General features: G+C 37.3%; 1 protein-coding gene across 1 annotated transcript; it reads right to left on the bottom strand.

Annotated features, from left to right (window-relative positions):
* Positions 1 to 263: 263 nt before the first annotated feature.
* LOC119773212 (nuclear GTPase SLIP-GC-like) lies at positions 264 to 20,394 on the bottom strand. The gene is made up of 22 exons (XM_038270102.1): positions 20,374 to 20,394; positions 20,165 to 20,246; positions 17,378 to 17,490; positions 16,007 to 16,051; positions 12,673 to 12,697; positions 12,498 to 12,578; positions 12,188 to 12,281; positions 11,018 to 11,234; positions 10,711 to 10,938; positions 8,990 to 9,196; positions 8,691 to 8,866; positions 5,123 to 5,210; positions 4,939 to 5,026; positions 4,727 to 4,848; positions 2,933 to 3,109; positions 2,700 to 2,854; positions 1,664 to 1,781; positions 1,419 to 1,527; positions 1,189 to 1,322; positions 662 to 743; positions 514 to 580; positions 264 to 421 (listed from the first exon to the last, which is right to left on the bottom strand). Exons 2-21 carry the CDS (start codon positions 20,229 to 20,231, stop codon positions 519 to 521), a joined length of 2,388 nt encoding a protein of 795 aa, XP_038126030.1. The 5' UTR covers positions 20,232 to 20,246; positions 20,374 to 20,394; the 3' UTR covers positions 264 to 421; positions 514 to 518.
* Positions 20,395 to 21,146: the final 752 nt, after the last annotated feature.

Genomic DNA, 21,146 nt, shown 5'->3' with positions numbered 1-21,146 from the left:
TTACCATTACATGAACCAAAGAAAAAGAGTCTGATACAAAATATTGAATGAATAAATTTCCTTAAATCCTAAATTTAGAACAATAAAAAATCGACACCAAAAACGTTTCTGATTGGATTGAATAATAGAATTTGAGTTTTTCCCCCTCACTTCATCTGTATTACATTCTTCATCGTAATTACAAAGAATCTGATGTAAAAAAGGCTACTACTACTGTATGTTCATCAGAAAAAAAAAAAATACTTTTTTAACAGTTTCTCTTTCCTAAACATTTTTTCACACTGATATTGATTGTAAATCACTCTAAACCAAACATTACAAAAACAATTGTGGCAAACAATTCATCCTCAGTGAAGGCTCCCTCATCTCGAACAACCCTAGATCCCACACGTCATGATGACCGTTCTGCGATCAAAGAAAGCTGTTGAACAAACAAAATAATATAACTGGAAGCTTTGATGATAGTAAACAGCAGAACAACTTTTTAAAATATGTCATCTCCAAGAACTTTACCATTTTCAGCTGCTTTTCAGAAACTCTTCATGGAGTTGTTGAACCCTGGTTAGTTCTTCTGAAACGTCTAAACATACAGTTTTGATGACATACTCCTTAGACTATTATTGAAAGTTAATTAATATTATTTAAAGAACAGGTACTTTACCTGGAATTGATTCCTTATCAATCTTGAATGAGAGCTCAATTGATTCCTTCATGGTTCTCTCCAGAGTCGCCAAGATCTCCGTCTAAGTTGGCATTTGAATTTGTGTCATTTATTGCAGTAAATCATTTGTTTCAAAGTAGAAGATAAAGTTAATCTTTTAAATGTCATTTTGGTTTTCTGAGATCTTTACTATGTGGTTTAGTGGAGAGGCTTATTTTAGGACTTATCCAACTATAGCTTCTCTGTCACGGTCAGACTCTTAAACATTTCTGTATTTGCTGGTAACAGTTCCTCTAACTCATCTGGAGTCCAACCCAGTGAATAAATAAAGATCAGTGGTTAAAAGCATGACTGATCCTAATGTATTTTAAAAAGGATATTGACCTAGTAAAATGGTTTCTTACAGAATAATCAATGCACTCAACATTGGGAAAGTTTATTGCACAAGCGACTATGGTAGCAGTTGATAGTTTCATATGAAAGAAAACATTTTTCGTATTTATTTCAACTTATAATATGTAACATACCGTCAAACTGCTATGCAGATCCAACATTTCATCTTTAGCCTTTTCAAACAGGATGTCCTTTGATTTATGGACATGTCTCTCTATAGTTTCCCTCATGTTCTGCAGTAAACCAGTTCCTGAAAATCCTGCTGCTTCTGCAAAAGAGAATGTTGAAATTTATTACAAATGTAAAATGACAAGGAATGCATAAATGCAGAACTTTTGTTAATTTATATATCAATTACTCTTACTGTCATAGCATTCCTGCAGGATTTCCTCAGCTGTCCTTGCTAGACTGTTGTAGATGTTTTTTTTACGGTTACGAATAAGTTTGGTCAGTTTTGTCTTTAATTGTTCTTCCTAAGAAAAATATTAGAAATGAACTGTTAAAAAAACAGACTTTTGGGCAAACTGTATTAATTGTACATGTTGTTGGTCTGTAAAAAAGCATTTATCTGTTGATTGACATGAACATAATACTTTCCCCATCAGTTACCTCATTCTTCAGAAATACCAGCTGTAGTTCAACATCACTGTACTTCTGTTTTAGCCCTTCAACATCAAGTGAAAATTCTTTGATTACTCCGTAGATTGGACCACATTTTCCGTCATTCCTGAAATATTTAAATGTATTTTCTGATTATCTTACACTTCTTTAAATTAGTACACTCTAGGGGTGGAACGGTTCACAAAATCCACGGTTCGGTTCACAGTTTCGTGGTCACGGTTTTCGGTTCGGTATATGTTTATTGTTACACCGAAAAATAAAATTTTTTATAAAAATTATAAAAATTAATGATTTGTTTTTAAATGAAATTAATGAAAAAAATCCCCAAAAATTAATGAATTGTAATTATTTTTAAAGAAACCATGGATCATTTCTGCATGTTTTACTGCTTTGAATTCAATCATCTCGCGCATGCCCTCTATGATCTCCAAGGAACTCAGAGCGGAGCGGACGGGAGCCACAGTGGAGGCTGTATGCTTTGCTTTGTGCAGGCGGTCTAGAGCCCAGCGGGGCGGAGCACTAACAGAGTATGTGGGATTTCGGGGTTAACATGACATGTTGGTCAAGTTGCTGTTAGCATAAACAAAAGGTGTTGCACAATGCTTGCACACTGTTGCACTTTTATCCACAACTTTCTTTCCGCCGTCATCGTAGGTCACTCTAAATGCAAAGTTGTCCCATACAGCAGACCTATAAAGTGCTGCTGGCGCGTCTTCCAACTCCTGTTCTTTCCCACTCGCCATACCCACACGATTCTCCACAACAACTAATTTTTTTCTGCTATGCTGCTTCGCTTCTTCTTCTTGTTTACTACTGGTGGTTGGCTGTGGTCGCAGTACCGCCACCTTCTGCTCTGGAGTGTACACGCTTCGCCTATGAGAAAATGGAGCAGCGCATGAACCGAACCGAGACAGTCGAACCGAACGGTTCAGACGGTTTTCAAAAACCGTTCCATCCCTAGTACACTCATTGTTTATTGCACACATTCTCCTAATTTAAGCAGCTTATAAAGTACAATACTTACGGGAAAGTTTTTTTGAATTCCTCATCAATGCTATCTGTCAGGAGTGAAATTAACTTTGTGTTCAAGTTTTTTTCGGGCCGACGTTTTGGTTTCAGGACCCCTTTATTTTCGACCAATTTTCTTAGTTGTTTATAAAAACCACGATCACTCTTTCTCTGAAGAAATACAAACATTTCAGAGTATGAATAAATACAAAGTACTGTTTACTAGGTTTTTAGTATCCAAAAACATACTGGAGGATAGAGAAAGGTCCTCAAGATTTTTTCAAAAGAATGTTTGGATTTTTCGACTCCTTCTTGTAGGCACTTTTCAAAAGTTTTGTAATTCTCCATCATTGCATATCTGATCAAGTCACTTTGTTGGCTGAGGTTTCTCTGAAGTTCCTTACAAACATCTTTATTTTCTCCACTCTGAAAATGAAATAAAAATATTAGTTAGAAAAAATGTGTGGTATGAGTAGCTCTCACTGTGTTTATAAAGTCATGTTGCTGTAGCTTTGATCTTGGTTAGGCCAATTTTCAAGCATGAATAATTATGTCTGAATACTAACTCAGAACTTAAACATTGTCTTTTCTTTTAGGCCCCGTCCACACGAAGTCAAAACGAACACGAAACGCTAATATTTTCCAGAACGTTTGTCGTAAAGACGGAGACGTAAAATAAATGTGATCGTCCACACGAATGCATGAAAATGCTGCAAAATGTATGCCATGCCTGTAAGTGGCGCTGTGGTGCCAAAGCAAAAATAGCCGACGAAATGTTGGGCATGCGCATTAATATTGATACATGGTTGCCCTGCGGGTCCATTTTCGTGGTTCAGTCAAATTCAGGTGCTGAACTATGTCGTCGATATTGCTCTGTTCTTCCTGGAGATATTCCAGAAGAAGAAGATTTTGTTGTAAGCCCGACAGCAGAGCGAGTAGCATGAGCAGCAACCATTCAACACAGTACGGCGCCATTGTTGTTGTGGTACTGTGTCGCGCATGCGTGTTTAGAGGCGACGCTATGACGCATGCGTGTAAGAAAAAAATGCGGTTTAAAGCTTAAAGATGGAAACTCGAAAACGGCGTTTCAAAATCTTCCCACTCTGAAGGCTTAATAAAAAAAAGATTGTTTACAGACCCCCGAAACGCCGGCTTCGTATGGATGAGAGGCTGGTTTGGTAAAAAATTTGTGCGTTTAGGCCAGGGTTTGGCTTCGTGTGGACGGGGCCTTACTTAACCTACATTTACCTATTTCGATGTTACTTAAATAACATCCATATTATAAATAAGCAACATTTCCAGATTATTATACATAAAGGAATTGTTGGTAGTCTTCAATTAATGATTAATCAAAGAGAAATCAGAAATTGCTTTGTAAAAGACTGTTTTAAAAGAAAAATTTGCGAAAGGCCTAGATAAAAATGATAGTACCCTTAGAAAGAACATTAAAGCGATATCAAACATTAAGGGTTTTGATTATAGGAACATTTTGCTGCAAAGCAACTGTACTACCAACTATGCAGCCAAAGTTTAGCAGAAACTGTCTCATTAAAAATGGTTCATTAAAATGTTTTTAATGGTCCAAGACTGATTCCAGTCAAACATTACTTCAAAAGAAGAACCCAGGAAAATAAGATGTTCTCCTTCTGCATCTTCCCTAATGTATTTTGTTTCTTCTAGCTTCAGCCCCAGGTTTGTCAGAACAAAGTAGAATGAATCACTGGGTTTAATACAGAACTGCTTCATCTCTCAGTGTTCTGACTTAGATCTCTAATGATGTTTGGTTCTGACCTCCATCGTTTTCATCATGAAGAAAAGGTGTTCAAATAATTTGAAATCACTCTTGAGGTTAAAGGCCACAGTTTCTTATGGCAGTGTGAGGGCAATTTGGATAAGGACAAAATTGTTATATTGAGTTTAACAGTTTTAAGACAGTTTTTTTTTTATATGGATTTCTACTTAACCTTAATAAGATTAAGAGAAGTGGAACTTGGAAGGTGTTTTTTTTTAACCCAAAAAAAAACTTAATGGCCTAAATCTTACCATATTCCCTGACTTTGCTCCTTGAATCAAAGAGAGGATCCCATTAGCTCCAGACAAGTAGTTCGATGTTTCTGAGTGACAGTCATTGAGATTTTGCAGAAACTCCTGAAGCTTGGGGATTTCTGTGAAAACAAAATTCAACTTATAGAGGTAATCTTTTTGAACACAATTCTAAAGTTTTTATCACCCCAAAACAGGGATACTTATCCTACCGGTGTATTCTGGACTTAGATATTTCCTCTTGACAAACTCTTTGGAGCTCACTGTGAACACTTGGAAACAGTCTTCATTAAAATGTTTCTAAAACAATAAAGGTTAATAGGCATTATGTTTGCATCCTGTTTCTAGAAGTGGCTTATTTTGCTGTTGGATTTTTTTTGGCTCATTAAAGCTCACCTTAACTCTGGCTAGCTTGTTGAATTCTTTTCTCACAGATTCTTTGGCTGACATGTTTCTTTTGAGTATAGAATCCAACACAGCAGCTCTGGAGCAAAAATAAGTAATAATAGTATATATGTTACACATTTGGAATGTTTAACAGCACATGTCTAAATTGAAACCTTTGAATTCTGTACTATTCGTTGTGCAAACAAATCGGAAGAAGCCTACCCAGTTGTTTATTAAAAACTTTTCTGAATCTGTTGCTTGTGTGTTCACGAGTTATGACAGGGTTTCCATGGTCAGGGATTTTAATGTGCATGTACAGTATGTTGTCCTTCTAAGCCCATGGCCAGTGAGTTTTTAGACTTGTGGGAGGCTTTTAATTTTACACAAGTCACTGGCCCAACACTTGTGCACTTGTGTTGGGGCAGCAATTGTGTTGTCTAGTGGTTTTCCTGTTAACGATGTTGCAATTGTGTTGTCTAGTGGTTTTCCTGTTAACGATGTTGTTGTTGGGGATGCTGTGTTCTCTGACCACAGACCTGTAATTTTTGTTACTTTGGACTTAGAGGTGAAGCTGTCTAATTTGATCCAGTTATTAAACCCAACACAGCTTCTGCTTTTTCTCCTCTTTTTCTTTTACTGCATCTTCTTTGGATCATCTAAACTCCACTGCATTCATGGACATGGAGCAATTAATGAACTCTTTTATTTACAGCAGCTCTGAAGCCCTAGACAGTGTTGCTCCTCTTAGAGCCATTTGTCCTAAGCCAAAGCTTGAACCGTTGCTCACTGACACTACAAACACAGTTTGTGAGTTTCGGAGCGTGGAGCTTAGGTGGAAGAGGAATCACTGGGAGGTGATTCTTAGAGAGTACTGGAGATAATATCAAAGTCCAGTTAAAGCTGACAAGGTCAGTTTTTTTCGTACTTGATCTTGACTTATGTCAGTGAGCTTCAAGTTCTTTTTAAAACAATGGGTTCTGTTTTCAGTCCGAATCAGTCCACTACATTGGTGATGACAAGGAAAACTTATGAAAAATTCCTCTCCTTTTTTTGTTGAGAAGGTTGGTGCTATTAGGTCCAAATTATCTATCTCTTCATTGTATTGCTTAGTGTCCACTCAGTGTTCAGCTGTTTTTTGTCAGTTTGAGTCTGTGTCATCCGCAATCAGCTTTGACCTGGAGTCACCTGTTTCCGTGATAATAGCGTTTTAAAATCAGGTTTTTATCATCTTCGTCCTTTATCCAAAATTAAGCTGTTTCTATGTTTTAATCTTTTTGAGCATGTTATTCCTGATTTTATTTCAAGTCATCTGGAATACTGCAATGCACTTTATTCCGGTATAAACCACAAAACACTTCCCCACTTGCAGTTAGTCCAGATCGCTGCGGTACGACTTTTAACAGGCACCAAAAAACGTGAACACATTGTCCCAATCCTTGCGTGTTTGCTCTGGCTCCTTGTTAAGTTTAGAATTGATTTTAAAATATTGTTATTTTTTAAAGCCTTGAATGGACTGGCACCTCAGTACAATGCAGACCTCATCCAAATTTACCGTCCCCTGCTTGCTTTGAGGTCTAAGAGCTAGCTCTAGCTTGTGACTCCTAAGAAAAATCAGAAAACCAGAGGGGACAGAGTGTTTTGTGTTGTCCGTCAAAGGCTGTGGAATACTCTGCCCCTCAATATACTTATGGCTTCCACGGTGGATTGTTTAGAGACTTACTTTTATTCTCTGGCTTTCATCATTGCATAAGTTGTGTGGTCCTCTGTCGCTTTGAATTTATTTTATTGTATTCATTGTTTTAAACTTTTATTTATATTTATTGTTTTATACTTACCGACAGGTGGAGGTAATGGTTATAGTTGTGTATGCAGCACATTTTGTAGTTTAAATGTGCTACGTTATATAAATAAACAGTGATGGCAGTAATGGCGTTGAAAGTAACAGCGTTACTAATGCCGTTACCTTTTTTTAGTAACGAGTAATCTAATTACTTTGACTGTAACTATAACTCAGTTACCATTGCCGACACCCTGTTACTGTACGTTACTCAGGTCGCACAATTAACCTTTTTTTCATGATAGGACTTGTGCTCACCTTGTCATGAGAAAGGGGAGGATGAGATTGGCTGATGTATAGTGAGATTACGTCAGTCAGTTGGGTAGGTGGGTGTTTCCGCTGGCGGGTGTTAACGTACAGCACACACTGATGCTGCGTTCACACCGGGGGCAGCTGGCGCGACAGAAGCAGCGAGTTTACATGCAAAGTCAATGGTTGACGCGCGTCAAGGCGCAGCAAAAGGTCCCGCGGCGCGTTTTGAGCTGCAGGCGCAGCGTCTGAGCAGCTGAAGCAGCGCGTCGGGCGCGTTTTGGCATCTGACGCGCGTAACGCGCCGCAAACGCGTTGCTGCTCGAGATGGAAAAATTTAATTTTTGCTGCTCGACGCGCCGCGTCAACCAATCAGAGAAGCTGATCTGGGAGCTGGCTGGGAGAGAGACACAGCGCTGATGACACAGACCACTCTGATTACTCCTCTTAAACAGTTTATTAACGCATAATTAACTTAAAATATATACATCTGCCGGCAGAATATGTTGGCTTTTATTTTTCTGGTGCTTGCAGATCGGATTATTTAGATGAAAAACACCTACCAGCCGCCGCGGTAAACCGCGAGGAGGCGACCCGTCCAGAGGCTACTGTTGAAGGGATTCCTTCTGTCGGCGCACCGTCGGTATGTGGGGGTCTGAGCGGCTACGACAGAAATAACATTCGGAGACAGGATTGTAATCTGGATGAACTGACTGCACTGATTAAGTTTTCAGGTGTATTTTCTCACTTAAAAACATATTAAAACTACTTGATTCCCACTGATCACAGCAAATATAGCTGCAGGGCAGAGAAAGGACAGTGAAGCTCCGCCCAACGCGCGTCAGAGCCACTTTTGCACCGCGCAGCCAGAGCAGCAAAGCTGCTTCAGCCGCGCGTCAGAACTAACTGGTACAAGCAGCAAAAATGAAGCAGCAGACGCGATTTTGCTGCTTTTGCAGCGTCCGGTCTGAACGTAGCATAAGAGATGGAGAGTGAGGAGGACTCCAGCAGCAAAATACCGTTTTCCTGATGAAAATACCGGTGTTACGTTGAGATGCGTTTCCCCATCATATACGGTTTCCCCTGCATCTCTGCACAGCACAGGTGGCACGAATCACCATGCAAGCGACAAGAAACGCGCATGCTTGCTAAAGGCGCGTAACAGCCGCCCTGTGCTCACGCCACAGGGGAACTACAGAGAGCGAGAACGATCAAATGTTAGCCTCTATGGAGAAAGGGATAAATCAGGATGGATGGACGGATGGATGGAGGCCGGGTGGTGAGGGTTACGGGGACGAGAAATGCAAAAGTAACACAATAGTTACTTTTACTACAAACTAGTTACTTTTATTGTGGAGTAACTCATTTAGTATCTCAGTTACTTTTTGGGAGAAGTAACTAGTAACTATAACTAATTACTTTGTCAAAGTAACGTGCCCAACACTGTAAATAAAGTGCATTCGATTGGATTAGATGTAATAGCTAACTTACTCATCATGTGAATCTTCAGTAATATCAGACTTGGTGCAGATAAAGTGGATGTGCCGACATTCCCCTCCGTTTCCAAGGAGGCTACTTGCACTTTTTAGGATCTCCCAGGATTCTCTTTCTGCTGCTGCTCGGTTGATTTCAGATACAATCCACACAGTTGAACAGTTTCCAACAATCTGAGGTGATATATGCATAGAAATTAATAACTCTACTACTAAAACAACAACTAGTACTATTAATGACAGCATATAATAATAATCAGGCTTCAGTCAACACCTCAATAATAAAGTATATATTACCCCTTTCCACATCTCATCTCTGCTTTTGTTACGGTCTCCATTTCCTGGAAGGTCCACCAGTGTAACGTGTTGTAGAAAGTTTTTATTTGGCACCCTGACAGTGACACACTTCACCAGTGGCCAATACCACCTTTTTACAACCTCACCTCCTTCTTGTTTTGTGTCACTTCGTGTGTATTTGATCATCTTTGCAGATAGAGCTTCAGCCTGCAAAACAAAATAAAAATTGTATGCATTGTGAAAAAGTCAAATTTTGGAACAGGGCACCCTTTCTTGCCTAAATGACTGTCAGAGAGTCCACGGTCATGAAAAATTAGCTTTGATGTTGACAGGAACACTGATGCTCCTTCTTCCAGATGGTGCAATGTGCAGACTCATGCTAATAATAAAAACACATTCAGGTGTTAAATGCAGGGAGCTTTGATGCTGCAGTTAAGTAATGGCTCCAAACGAAATTCTGTAAACCGGAGGTCTTCAACAGGTGGTCCGCGACCCCTAGGGGGTCAACGAAGGTACCGAATGGGGGTCATGAAAGTTTGGGTTGATTAGACTTTATTTTTATTCCTCCCCTGCAATTTTTTTCTACTAATTGAAATGTGTTTAAATACACATTAACATGAATTCAACACACTGTAGTAAACAGATAACTGGAGGCAGAAGATGTCTTTCGGTCATCAATGCACACATTCAGCAACACACAGGAGCTCTTTCAAGCTGGGCACTGTTTCACTCACAACACCTGTCCCATCAACCAGGAATCAGAATCAGAAATACTTTAATAATCCCAGGGTGAAATTACTTTAGTTACATTACTCCATCTAGAATATAGTGACTATAGGTTTGATATAACACAATTTGGTACAATATATATAATTGGGGGTTCACCGCTCCATCTTGCCATCAGCTTGGCCTGGAAAACGTTGAAGACCCCTGCTCTAAACCTTAAATCGTCCTAAGAGCTCTGCATAGTTAAGATATTTTCCTTTATTTGTGACTATTGGGAAGGGTCAAGGTCGAAAAAAACTATTCTGTTTTGGCAAAAACAATGAAGAAATATATTATAAACTACCAATTATGACTATTATATGGAAAAGCTAATAGCCCAATTTGAGTTAGAAATATATTCCCCCATTTAGGACCACTTTATAAAGTATTCCAGTTGACAACTTCTTTATAAGCTTGTTAAGGTTTAAATAATTTGATTTGATGCTGCCATGCCAACAGATGATGGCACAAGAGATCACCCTCTCCACCACAGACTTATAAAAGATATTCAGCATTTCTTTGAACACTGAAGGAAATAAGCTTCCTCAAGAAGTACAGTTAAGTACAGTCTGCTCTTTCCATTCCAGACTGTTTCCAATCCATTTTATTGTTCAGGTAGACACAAAAATATTTATGCTCCACTTCTTCTCCATTGATCATAACTGTGTTTGACCTGTTCTAGTTTTATTCTAAAAATGACAATAGTCTCCTATTCATTACAAATATGGGTGTTTCCACACCATGACAAAAAGCAGTCCACCAGCTGGAAAATAAAGTTTTGTTAAATCATACATCAAAAGCTCTGCCCCTAGTCACGGCTAGTGACTTTATTTCGGCTCCACAACATGAATCTTATGAGAAATTATTATAATATTGCAAACCCTGCACATTGAAAAAAAAAAGTTTCTGAAAAGTCACAAAACATTAGATAATTGATTAACATATATTTTTCTTACTGATTCACACGTCAAAGTTTTTCGTATCGACTGACGAAATTCTGGAATTTCCCTGAAGTATTTGTGCTCCATGAGTTGCTCAGTAGTTTTCCATTTCCAGTCTTCCCCATAAATTGCAGACAGTTTTTCAACAAGATCATGATATTCATCATTATATTCTTCATCTTTCTCCTGATCTTCGTTATCCTTAAGAAACTGATCTCTGCTGCTCAATTCATCTTCCCACTCCTGAAAAAAAAGAAAAAATTATTATAAAGTTGAAAAACAAATGTATTTCAAAAGAAAGAAAAATATATCCATAGTTGACCTCTTTTGTGATGAACTCAATCTCTGCCTCATATTTATGGTTGAGCCTGTTAGCCTCCACTTTGATCATGACTGAGGTACAGGCACTGAGACTTCCAGATGGTAAAAGCCTTTCCTCTTCAATGACAGCATTTATCAAAGATGTCTTTCCAGCTCCGGTTTTCCCAAAGACTCCAACCAGCTCTCTTTTTTCCGTCTCCAGATTCATTATTTTAGTCCTGTTGAAAATCTAAACTTTTAAACCTTGAACCTCTCAAGTCTCCCAAATTTATTTAAAGACTAAGGGTAAACAACAAAACATAGCTTGGTATTAGTTTGATATATACATGAATATTACATATGGATAAAAAAAACATACATTATCAAGGTTTACATCCCTGAAGTAAATTCCAAAATGTGCACAATGCAATACATGAAAGTTGTTAATTTTATATAAATATAACAAATATATTATTAAGTAATAAAACGTACACATAAGTTAAGTAGCATTTAGGTTTTATCCAAAATATTAATATTTAAAAAAAATTTTATTGTATAATTTTAGGTTCTGCTTTGTACAGCCCATACTGTATTTTCTATTTGTAAATTATAGGTCAGTAAGTTTTGTCAGTTTGATGGTACTCTTTTTACCTGTCTGACTACCTTCAGCCCTAGAATAAATATCAATGTAAAGTCTGATAGACACTTTTTAGCCGTCACATTTTGACTTGAGCTCAGTGGGCCATTCTCCCTCAGTCCAATATGTCTAGTAATGAATATTTTAGAAGTCAGAGGGGTGAACAGATGCTCCACGATAGGAAACTGACATAAGAAGGATACAGACTATTTTTCTCCCCTCTCTAGAAGATTAGCCATAAAAATAAACCAGACCATAAATGCTGAGGTAACCGTAAGTAAAGTACATTTTAACCAAATACAATAATTAACCAAAAACACTTAACAAGGAATATATAATTAAAAGCATGTTTCTTTAAACTGAAATAATAGTTATTTTCTGCATAAGGATGCTAGATACCTTAAGTTAAGAAAATCCCTACAAAAACCAAAACAAATTAAACATTGCTATTTCTATGCCTTTGCATCTCATCAACATAAACTTGTATAAATACTTAAATAAGTAATAATTTGTGATTTTGGAGCAGACTGTCCAAGAACACAGAAAAGTACTTACTTCAAAAAGTTGTTAACCTTTGTGTCTTCTTGGTTTTGTAGTTTTGCTTGGACATCTGCCATTATGTTTTTTACACCACAGAAAATCCATAAATCTTTCATTGAAAGTAAAAAAAAAAAAAAATGTCAGGTCAATTGCAAAGATTGAAATCATAATTGAACTGGGTCTTTTAGTATCAGTCCTGTACAATATTCTTTAACCAAACAGGTAATATCTCAGCTGTACTGAAGGTAGTTTACCACTTTGTGCCCAAAATGGATGTTTAAACATAATTCTTCATCTTGCTTTTTCTAATTTCTCAAAGAAACACCTGAGAAGATGGCTTCATTCTTTCGTTTTTTTGTCGGTTGAAATTTGCTGGAGTCACTCTGGAAATCCACCTTTCTCTTTCCTTGTCATAATAAAAAAAAGAAGAAAAAAAAAACAGATTTGTTGGTAATTTCTCGCTTCTAGTTGTACCGGTGTAAAATATGTGTATTTCTTACTTGTATCACTGTTGGATGGTAAAGTCTGAGGATAAACACAGATGTCATTTAAGTGTTTGTTAAAAGATGCAGTTAATGAAACTTCCATTTATAATAATAATTTACAAATATTATGCAATTTTGATGATTTTTTAAACATATGAGCATTTTAATTGATATCATTAGACGTTTGCCATGAGATTATAGAAATCATAAACTTCTCAGAAAGCATTTGCTCAACATCATGTCAGATTTCTGGTTCTGTTATGTTTTTCTTTTAAGTATTGAGTTTTGCTTTGCTCTTTGTTTTCTATTTTTAGTGGTTTTATTCTCATTTTGTTGTGTTCTCTGGTTATTTCTCAGTCACGGTCACAGTTCTGGTTCTGTTATGTTTTCTTTTGAGTATTAAGTTTTGCTTTGCTCCTTGTTTTCTAGTCTTAGTGGTCTAATTCTTATTTTGTTGTGTTTTTTGGTTATTTTCAGTCTTCAGGTTTTTGTTTGTTGTCCTCTGCTACCCTCTTGTGTTCACCTTTTTCTTTGCTCCTGTCCTGATTCTGTCCCGTTCACACCTGCTCCCAATCTACTCATTAGTCATCTCTTTGTTTCAGTCTCCCTTAAATACTCTCTCTGTTCGGTTCTTCAGTGCTGGTTCCTCGTCTAACTTCCTTCAACTCCGTCTCTCCTCGTGATAGTATCCCCCCTGATGTCTCCATGGTTTCTGATTTGTTTTGACTTTGTTTTCATGTTTGGATTTTTGGATTTCCTGCCTCTGTGTTCAGTTAACCATTCATTAAACCCACAAGAAAATTACCTCTGCCTCCCTGCCTCTGCATTTGGGTCAACAAACCACAATGAAATCCTGACACATCAAATACGTATTAAATATTCCTTTTACCAAAATGAGTCCCCTTAAATTGGTTTGGAATGTGTTCCATTATAGTCAAACTAAAACACATCCTCTAAACACTTTTAGATTTGACATCCTAGCATGTAATAAAAGTATATATTTCGAAGTTTGTGAAGTTATTTCTTGCAGTTGTAAAATTATGTAGGAATAATTTCAATTGATCAAAAACACAAACCAGATTTGAATTATTCTTTATCTAATAAATACTGACCAGGCAACATTGAGAAAAAAATACCTTATATCAATAGTCTTAAACTGAGGAGCTGAATCTAAAACATGCTGGTTTTAAGGACCTGGGTTCAAGACACTACTCATCCACACAAATGCAACATTCAAATTTTTGAAACATCTTCGGTAAACTTAGAGTATACAAAAAAATCAGAACTGAGCATTAAGGCCTGTGGTGTGAATATAGTCTTACTTTCCACAATGTTTTTTTTAAGCCCAATCAAATGAAGTGTTTTTGCGTTTAGGCCTGAGTTTTCCTTTGTATGGTTTGGGCCTTACATAACTTAATACTGCTAAATGAAAGGAGTGTGCTAAGTTGCACTGTACAGACATTCTTACTTGTTTTCCTTTTGTCATGATTTTTGTCCTACCCTGTTTTTGTTCACTCTACCTCTCCTGATCAGCACTGATTGTTCCCACCTGTGCAGCTCTCTACTTAAGCTCCTGCTCTTCCCCTGCTCTGTGTGGGATCGTCTGCCTTTCACACCTTTCAAGTCCTGCTTCATGAGCCAAGTATTACCCTACCTGTCTTTGACCACTGCCAAAGTCCTGACTTACTATTGAATGAGTTCTACTCTTTCTGAGTTATGCTGAACTTTGCAAAACTTTAACACTGATCAAGCCCACTGGATTTTTGAAAACCCTCTGCCTGAGTGTTCTTTTGTGCATGGCCCTGGACAGGAAAAGGATTTCAAACTGGATTGTGGATGTCTGTACCTCTGCTCTCTTTAACCCCCACTCTAATTGTTTTTTTTTTTTTTTTTTTTGGTGGAATGGCTCCAGCATCACCATGGTAATGCTGTGGGCTGTGTGAGAAGGGCTGGATTCTGACTGGGGACTTTGAGTGAGACCCTTCCTGACTGACTTTTAGATAAATCTGGAAAAAGGAGGAGGCCCTCTGCCATTCTGCTGTCACACAGCTAAATGGTCGAGATGTAAGGGCATAAAAGAATGTCAGATCTTCCTCTGCAATTTGGGCTTGTATCAATAGTTTTGTTTTGTTAACCATGACTGGTATAAATTATGTTAAAGGGATAGTTCGGTATTTTTGACATGAATCTGTATGGCATCCCCATCACCAGCGGCATGCAATCACACTGACTTACCCCTGGCAGCGTCCTGTGAGCAGAGTTATCGTCCAGTTTTGGTCAAGCCGAAAGTAGTCCTGCAGGTTTTTAGGAACAGCGAAATAAAACTTTTCTCTTCCATTCAGACAGCGAGCCCAACAGCAGCCATGTCTCCTTCCGCGGCGGAGGGAGACATGGCTGCTGTTGGGCTCGCTGTCTGAATGACGGCGCGCACTGATACGAACAGAGAGAAAATAGGACCAATTGATAACGACGTGTGACTTTTTCCACTACAATGTTTTTGGGATGCAAAAATATCACTCTTTTGAACACATAATGTTTTGGGAAGAGAAAAGTTTTATTTCGCTGTTCCTAAAAACCTGCAGGACTACTTTCGGCTTGACCAAAACTGGACGATAACTCTGCTCACAGGACGCTGCCAGGGGTAAGTCAGTGTGATTGCATGCCGCTGGTGATGGGGATGCCATACAGATTCATGTCAAAAATACCGAACTATCGCTTTAATGCTTAAACGTTTCCTCCTTTGTGTACACTACCTGAGTTACATTATTGGATCTGGACCAGGTAATAAAAGGATGATACAACATCTCTGAATGCAAAACCTTAGATCTAAAACCTATTATTCTATGTGAAGAAAAAATTACCTCCGTCAAAATAGTTTCTTCTTTAGAGTCGGCTTGAATCTGTAGATGACATATTTCAAGTGTTCACTCATGACAACATTTTTAAAATAAAAAAAAAGTTAGGTAAAGTAAGCATTTAACCGTACAAAGCCTTTTAGGTAAATATATTTGGCATGAAATTCTCACCTGATATCATGAAAAGCCCATCCAGCCCACATTAGGAAATTTAAACCACATAACACAAGCATGAAACGGCAAATAATGTTTGAGTCTGATTAATGGGATGTGGGAAAAGTAAGGAAATCTTTCTATAATTAGAAAGCATTCATGAAATTAATTTGTTTGCACATGTTGGCTCCCTTCACTTACATCAAGTGAAAATTCAATTTCAGTTGCATTTTTAAAAATAAATATGCTTAAAAATGGTGTTTTATACCAATTTTACCCAATGTATTTCCATGCATTATCACATCCAAATATACAGAGAGAAAAAAGTATGTTTAACTAACTTGAGCAGAAAAACTTTCCATCGCCATTTCTGTGCTTTCTTCTTCCTAGAGGAAAGTAAATGACTGAAATCATTGTCTATGGGGTCTGTTTCACGAAGCAGGTTTACTGAAAACTACGTTTTCTAAACCTGAAATCAGGAAAACTCTGTTTTCGATTTCACAATTAGAGTTTACTCAACCTCTGCTTCAGTCACCATAGTAAGATTTTCCCCAAAGCTAACCTGGTTGGGAGCAGGTTTTGTTCAGTGAACTCGGAGTGTCCTCAGAGTCCTTACAGCCAATCACACTGTTTTTAGTTACTGATTAAGTCAGATTTTTGTCGTATTTTTGGGCATAAAAAAAAAACTCACTTGGTCAGTTCTGTTTATTTTTACAGAACATGAAGAACTACAAAAATAATTTTCAGATTACACATAAATAGATTAAATCTGCGGGGGGGATACCTTAGGGTTAGGATTAGGATTCATTCAGTGATGAGCTACTGAGCCTACTGGCACATCTGAAGCCATTCTATGGGACTGATAACCGCTAATAACAGCCATTTATGGAGGTGATAACATACGAAGCGGCTGCAAAAAAACCCACTTAGTATTTACTGTGTAAAAGAAGAAAGAATCAAACTGGAGAAGCCTATGATTTGACGAGGTTTCATCTATTAGAACATAATTTATTTTTCTTCATCACCTACTGCCAGATGATTTCACCTAAATAGATACACTGATTGGCTTCCATTCAAGAAATAAACCTGTTATGTTGTGGTCACAACAGCTTATGGCAAGCCGATTGATCTGTATTAGTTTGACTGAATATGTATTCCTGATATCTGGAAAAGAGGAGAGTTCTTTTAATAAATGTTAAAATGGCCTGCCATAGTCACTTCAAATAAACCCACTCATTAACTCGAGTAGCAATCTTCTCCTTCGCTATCTTCCATTCCTGTGAGCTGGATCACTGTTTCTCTGTCTTTTAAACACATTCTGCATTTTCTTTTCATTTCTTCATTAAAATCTACAGTTCCAGAGGGGTGAAATAGGCAATTCCTGTTGACTGTTGTCACGGTGACTCGTCAATTTGGGGCTCCACTGATAATGCCTCTTCAAACTTGTTATGCACGTGCTCAACTCTGAGTGGACCTACTTAGAGTTGATTGAACTAATTCATAGCAGCCGTTGTGAAACCGAAAACTCAGAGCTCCCGACTTTAGACTAGATCAATTCCGAGTTGAGGATTTGAATCTGAGTTTGTTAAACCTGTTTCGTGAAACAGAACCCTGAACTTAGACAAGGGTTAGCTTTAAAAACATTTTTAGCACAAATATAATTAAGGAAGTAAAACAAAACTGTGCATAATATTTTCTGTGTGAGCTTTTACCTTCATTTTCTTCAGTCTCTGTTTGAATCGTATCCTTGGTCCCATTTTTGGAATCAGTTCATCAATATCTTTATCCATAAGATAGTAAAGACTTTCTTTGTCGATGCCTTCATCTGCAATTACATTATATTTTACTAAATTGTTGTTTTGGCGGATGACGTCATACACGTTTTTAAAAGATATAAATATAAAAAATATAAATATAATTGTCTGGGGTACAGTGATTCACCTACATGTTATGAATGCTGGTTTAACATAAATGATAAATTATGAACAGTTTAGTTTGTGCCTTTAAGTCATTGCTCATAGGAAGACGTTACTTGGACATAACCTAACGGAATATCTTCAGAACAGCTCCAAATGACACAAAACTTATATGTGTGAGTAGAACATGATGTAATAGCGTAAAATCAAGGGCCCAATGTAAAAAAATCTTTAATATGGAGACCATAGCAGTGTACAGCCAAACATCTTTCTTACAGAAAGACTATGACATATAGACACTGATTTCAATGGTTTGGGTTCCTTGTGGCTTCCCACACCACAATTCCACCACATTTAGTGTGAGCTTAGTTTGAGAACCTTTATATTTAGCATGATTGTCTTTAATTTCCTTTCCAGTTTCCTGAGATATCCCCCCCCCCCCCAAACCCCCCCCCCCCTTTCTCTGGTCCATGTTGAGTGTGGTACACACCCTGTCACCAAACAGCACAGCGACTAGCTTTAGCCCTAAATATAGGCCCACTGACTGACTAAAAGATTGTAGACACTCATGATGCTAATTAGTGGACACACTTTAATTTAGTTTTTCTAGGCGGTACCATAATTTTTGTCCAGGCTTGTTTTGAGAGTTTATTACTATTTGTTGAAGCAAGGCTTTAAAAGCTGTCTTAATTTTTTATTTTTTCCTACTTGCTTTGATTCTGTTTTATTTTCCTATATTTTAAACATGTAAAGCACTTCGCATTGTCTTTTTACTGAATTGTGCTATACAAATAAATTTGCCTTACCCTGCCTAATTTTAATAGTTGTTTTTTTTATTGATTTTTTAATTTAATTTAGAATTACTTTTCCACATACAAGTTTTTTTCTGTTATCATTCTGAGTTTTTCTTTCAATAAAAAATGGCTACCAACAACTTTGTCAGTGTATGTAACTTTGTGAATTATGATGTAATTCTCACTATGGTAAATCTATGTAAAGGGCTGTGTATACTCCTGCAGCAATGTTTCGCAGGTATAACGCAGATACTTTTGATTTATGCCCAATTTTGAAGCGTGGCCTGCGCTTTGTTATTCCACGCCATAATGTATTAGCCTGACGTACTGTAGTCCGACTCAATTCTAGTCAGAATATGAGTCTGATACTGCTCCATAGAGCTGTGATTATGGGGCGTGTTTCGAACGAACCAGGAAAAAAAATGCCTCTGCACTCAATTGGATAGACCTACAACCAATAAGAGCAACGGAGTGCGTTACGTATGTTAAGCCACGCATAGTTGTTGTCCACAAAAATCAAAGCGTGCAGTTGCACGCCTATAATAAGAAGATGAGATTTGATCGCGTTTCTCTGTTCCTATTTTAAAATTAATTTGCTGTCGATATCTTCTAGAACAGACCTAATAGCAGAATCTACTCACCTCAACTCTCCAGCGGCAGCCATTATTGTTGTCACCCAAGCGCGCATTGGTCACGTGGTTGATTACGTTACTGTTGGTCATCTGTCCATCATCGTATAAAGCCCGCCCTGACAATTTGATTGGATCGCCTGCCAGTGGGCGATAATACTCGCGCTACTATGGAGCAGAGCCAGACCGAACTTCCCGACCTCAAACTTTGTGGGCGGGACTAAGTTCGGAATGGCAGCCAGGCTAATAATGTATAGAACGCTGGGACCCTTTCTCCACTTGGATCCCTGCTCTTTTTCGCCCTCATGCTCCGTTATCACACAAACTTGTCTCTTGCGTCTTTCTACTTCCCGTTTGTGACCTCGACGGTCATACAAACAAAACAAGCCGGTAAGGTACCAAACAGGAAATAAGCATAGTGTAGAACGAATGTAGCATTGACCAATCAGAGGCCTCCTTTCTATCCTCCCTGTGACGCTATCTGCAGCACTGTGCGGTCACCTACAATTTTGAAGAATGTCTGCAGAAGGGGGGGACGACCTGGTGTCTGAGCATAAACCAAGCTTTAGTGTTTTTAGCTGCATAGTAAACATAGTGAAGTTGTTAGTTTTAAAGCAATCTGTACATGCACTGCACTCTCAGTATGTAGCGAATTACAAAGTAGGTTACAAATCTCAGTGGGTTTGACATTAAAACAATTACTCTTCTCCTTGAAAACTAAGTTTTCTCTCATAAGACTTATGTGTTTTCAGTTATTCTGTTCTTACACCAAAAAAAAATTGTCCTTTGATATATGACAGCAATAATCTTCCTTACCACCAAGTCCATTGTTAAATATATTCAACTGTTTAAAATGTTTGTGTGAATTTAAACCCCACAAAAGTAAAAGGAACAAATAAATATGTTACTGGGCCTCAAAGATTTTGAAGCCAAAAATACTTATTTATTATTGTATAATAATTATATTGTTTTGTCTATAATAAACACATGCTGATTCTCTCAAATTTTAAATGTCAACACAGGTTTTTCTCTCAAAAGTGTAGTACAACATATTAGCAAGTTTAAAAAAAAAACAGTGTTACATTTGATTGTCATTTTAACAAAAGCTGAAGTTAAAACTATTATTTTCTAATTAATAAAAAGGAATTTTAATACTTTACCTTCAAATTTTTCCCGCAACTCATTTAAACCCCAAAGGTTTAGTTTGTTACGCACAAAATCATCCATTACTTAGAAAAGAAACTGAAAGACAAATCACAGTGTTTGAATTTGTAATCTGTTCCTAATATTTAACACTTGGAATAAATAAACAATTCATATATGTAGGCTATTTTCTGATATATGGGTTAGAGAAGGTTATAAGACTCACCAGTCAGTGCAGAAATTGCTAAGACAGCTAAAAGCAGTGTGAAGAAGATATATAAAAGTGTGGGAGGGGCTAAAAAAGCAATTAAAATATACGACCAACTCAATGTAGCACAACAAATTGAATTGTAGAAAATAATTTAGACTGTTGAATTACAAACAAAGGTGGAACAAGGTGTGGCATATGGGTAAACAAGAGACAAGAGGGGAGAAATGCCAACTGAGAAAGGAGTGACACAAAATAAGAAGAAAAGGAAACTGAGCTGCTTATCACAGTGAGCATTTAGATCCAAGAACAGGGGCAATAAACATCAGTACAGTTAGTTTCTGTTTAAGTTGTAATTACAATAGCTTTAAACTGCAGAAGAATAATTTCAAAATAAATGGGGGGAAAAAATGTATAACACATTTCTTTCCTACTTCATACATGTACAAATTGAGTAAAAATCCTTTTGGGCTATACGTTTTGTTTGTACATGACAACACTTTCACACATTTATTAAAGATAGACATCCAATTTATCTACCAATTTCAACACACCAATGTGTCACTCACTTCAGTATTTTTATCAACATTCCTTTAAAGTATTAGGAGATGAAATTGTTGGACCTCATGTTTTACAATTTATCTTAATTTATCTCATGTTACAATTTAGGTTATGCCATTACTTACACATATTTCAGTCTCAGTTTTTTTTTCTCACTAAACATCTATGTTAATCTTGGTTTGATCTATAAACTTTGGTTAAATGTTAATCACTGCTAACAGTTCTTACCC

This window comes from Cyprinodon tularosa, unplaced genomic scaffold (assembly GCF_016077235.1).
Source record: "Cyprinodon tularosa strain WSP-4 unplaced genomic scaffold, ASM1607723v1 ctg75, whole genome shotgun sequence".
Lineage (NCBI taxonomy): Eukaryota > Metazoa > Chordata > Actinopteri > Cyprinodontiformes > Cyprinodontidae > Cyprinodon > Cyprinodon tularosa.
This window is presented reverse-complemented; position numbering and strand designations above follow the sequence as displayed.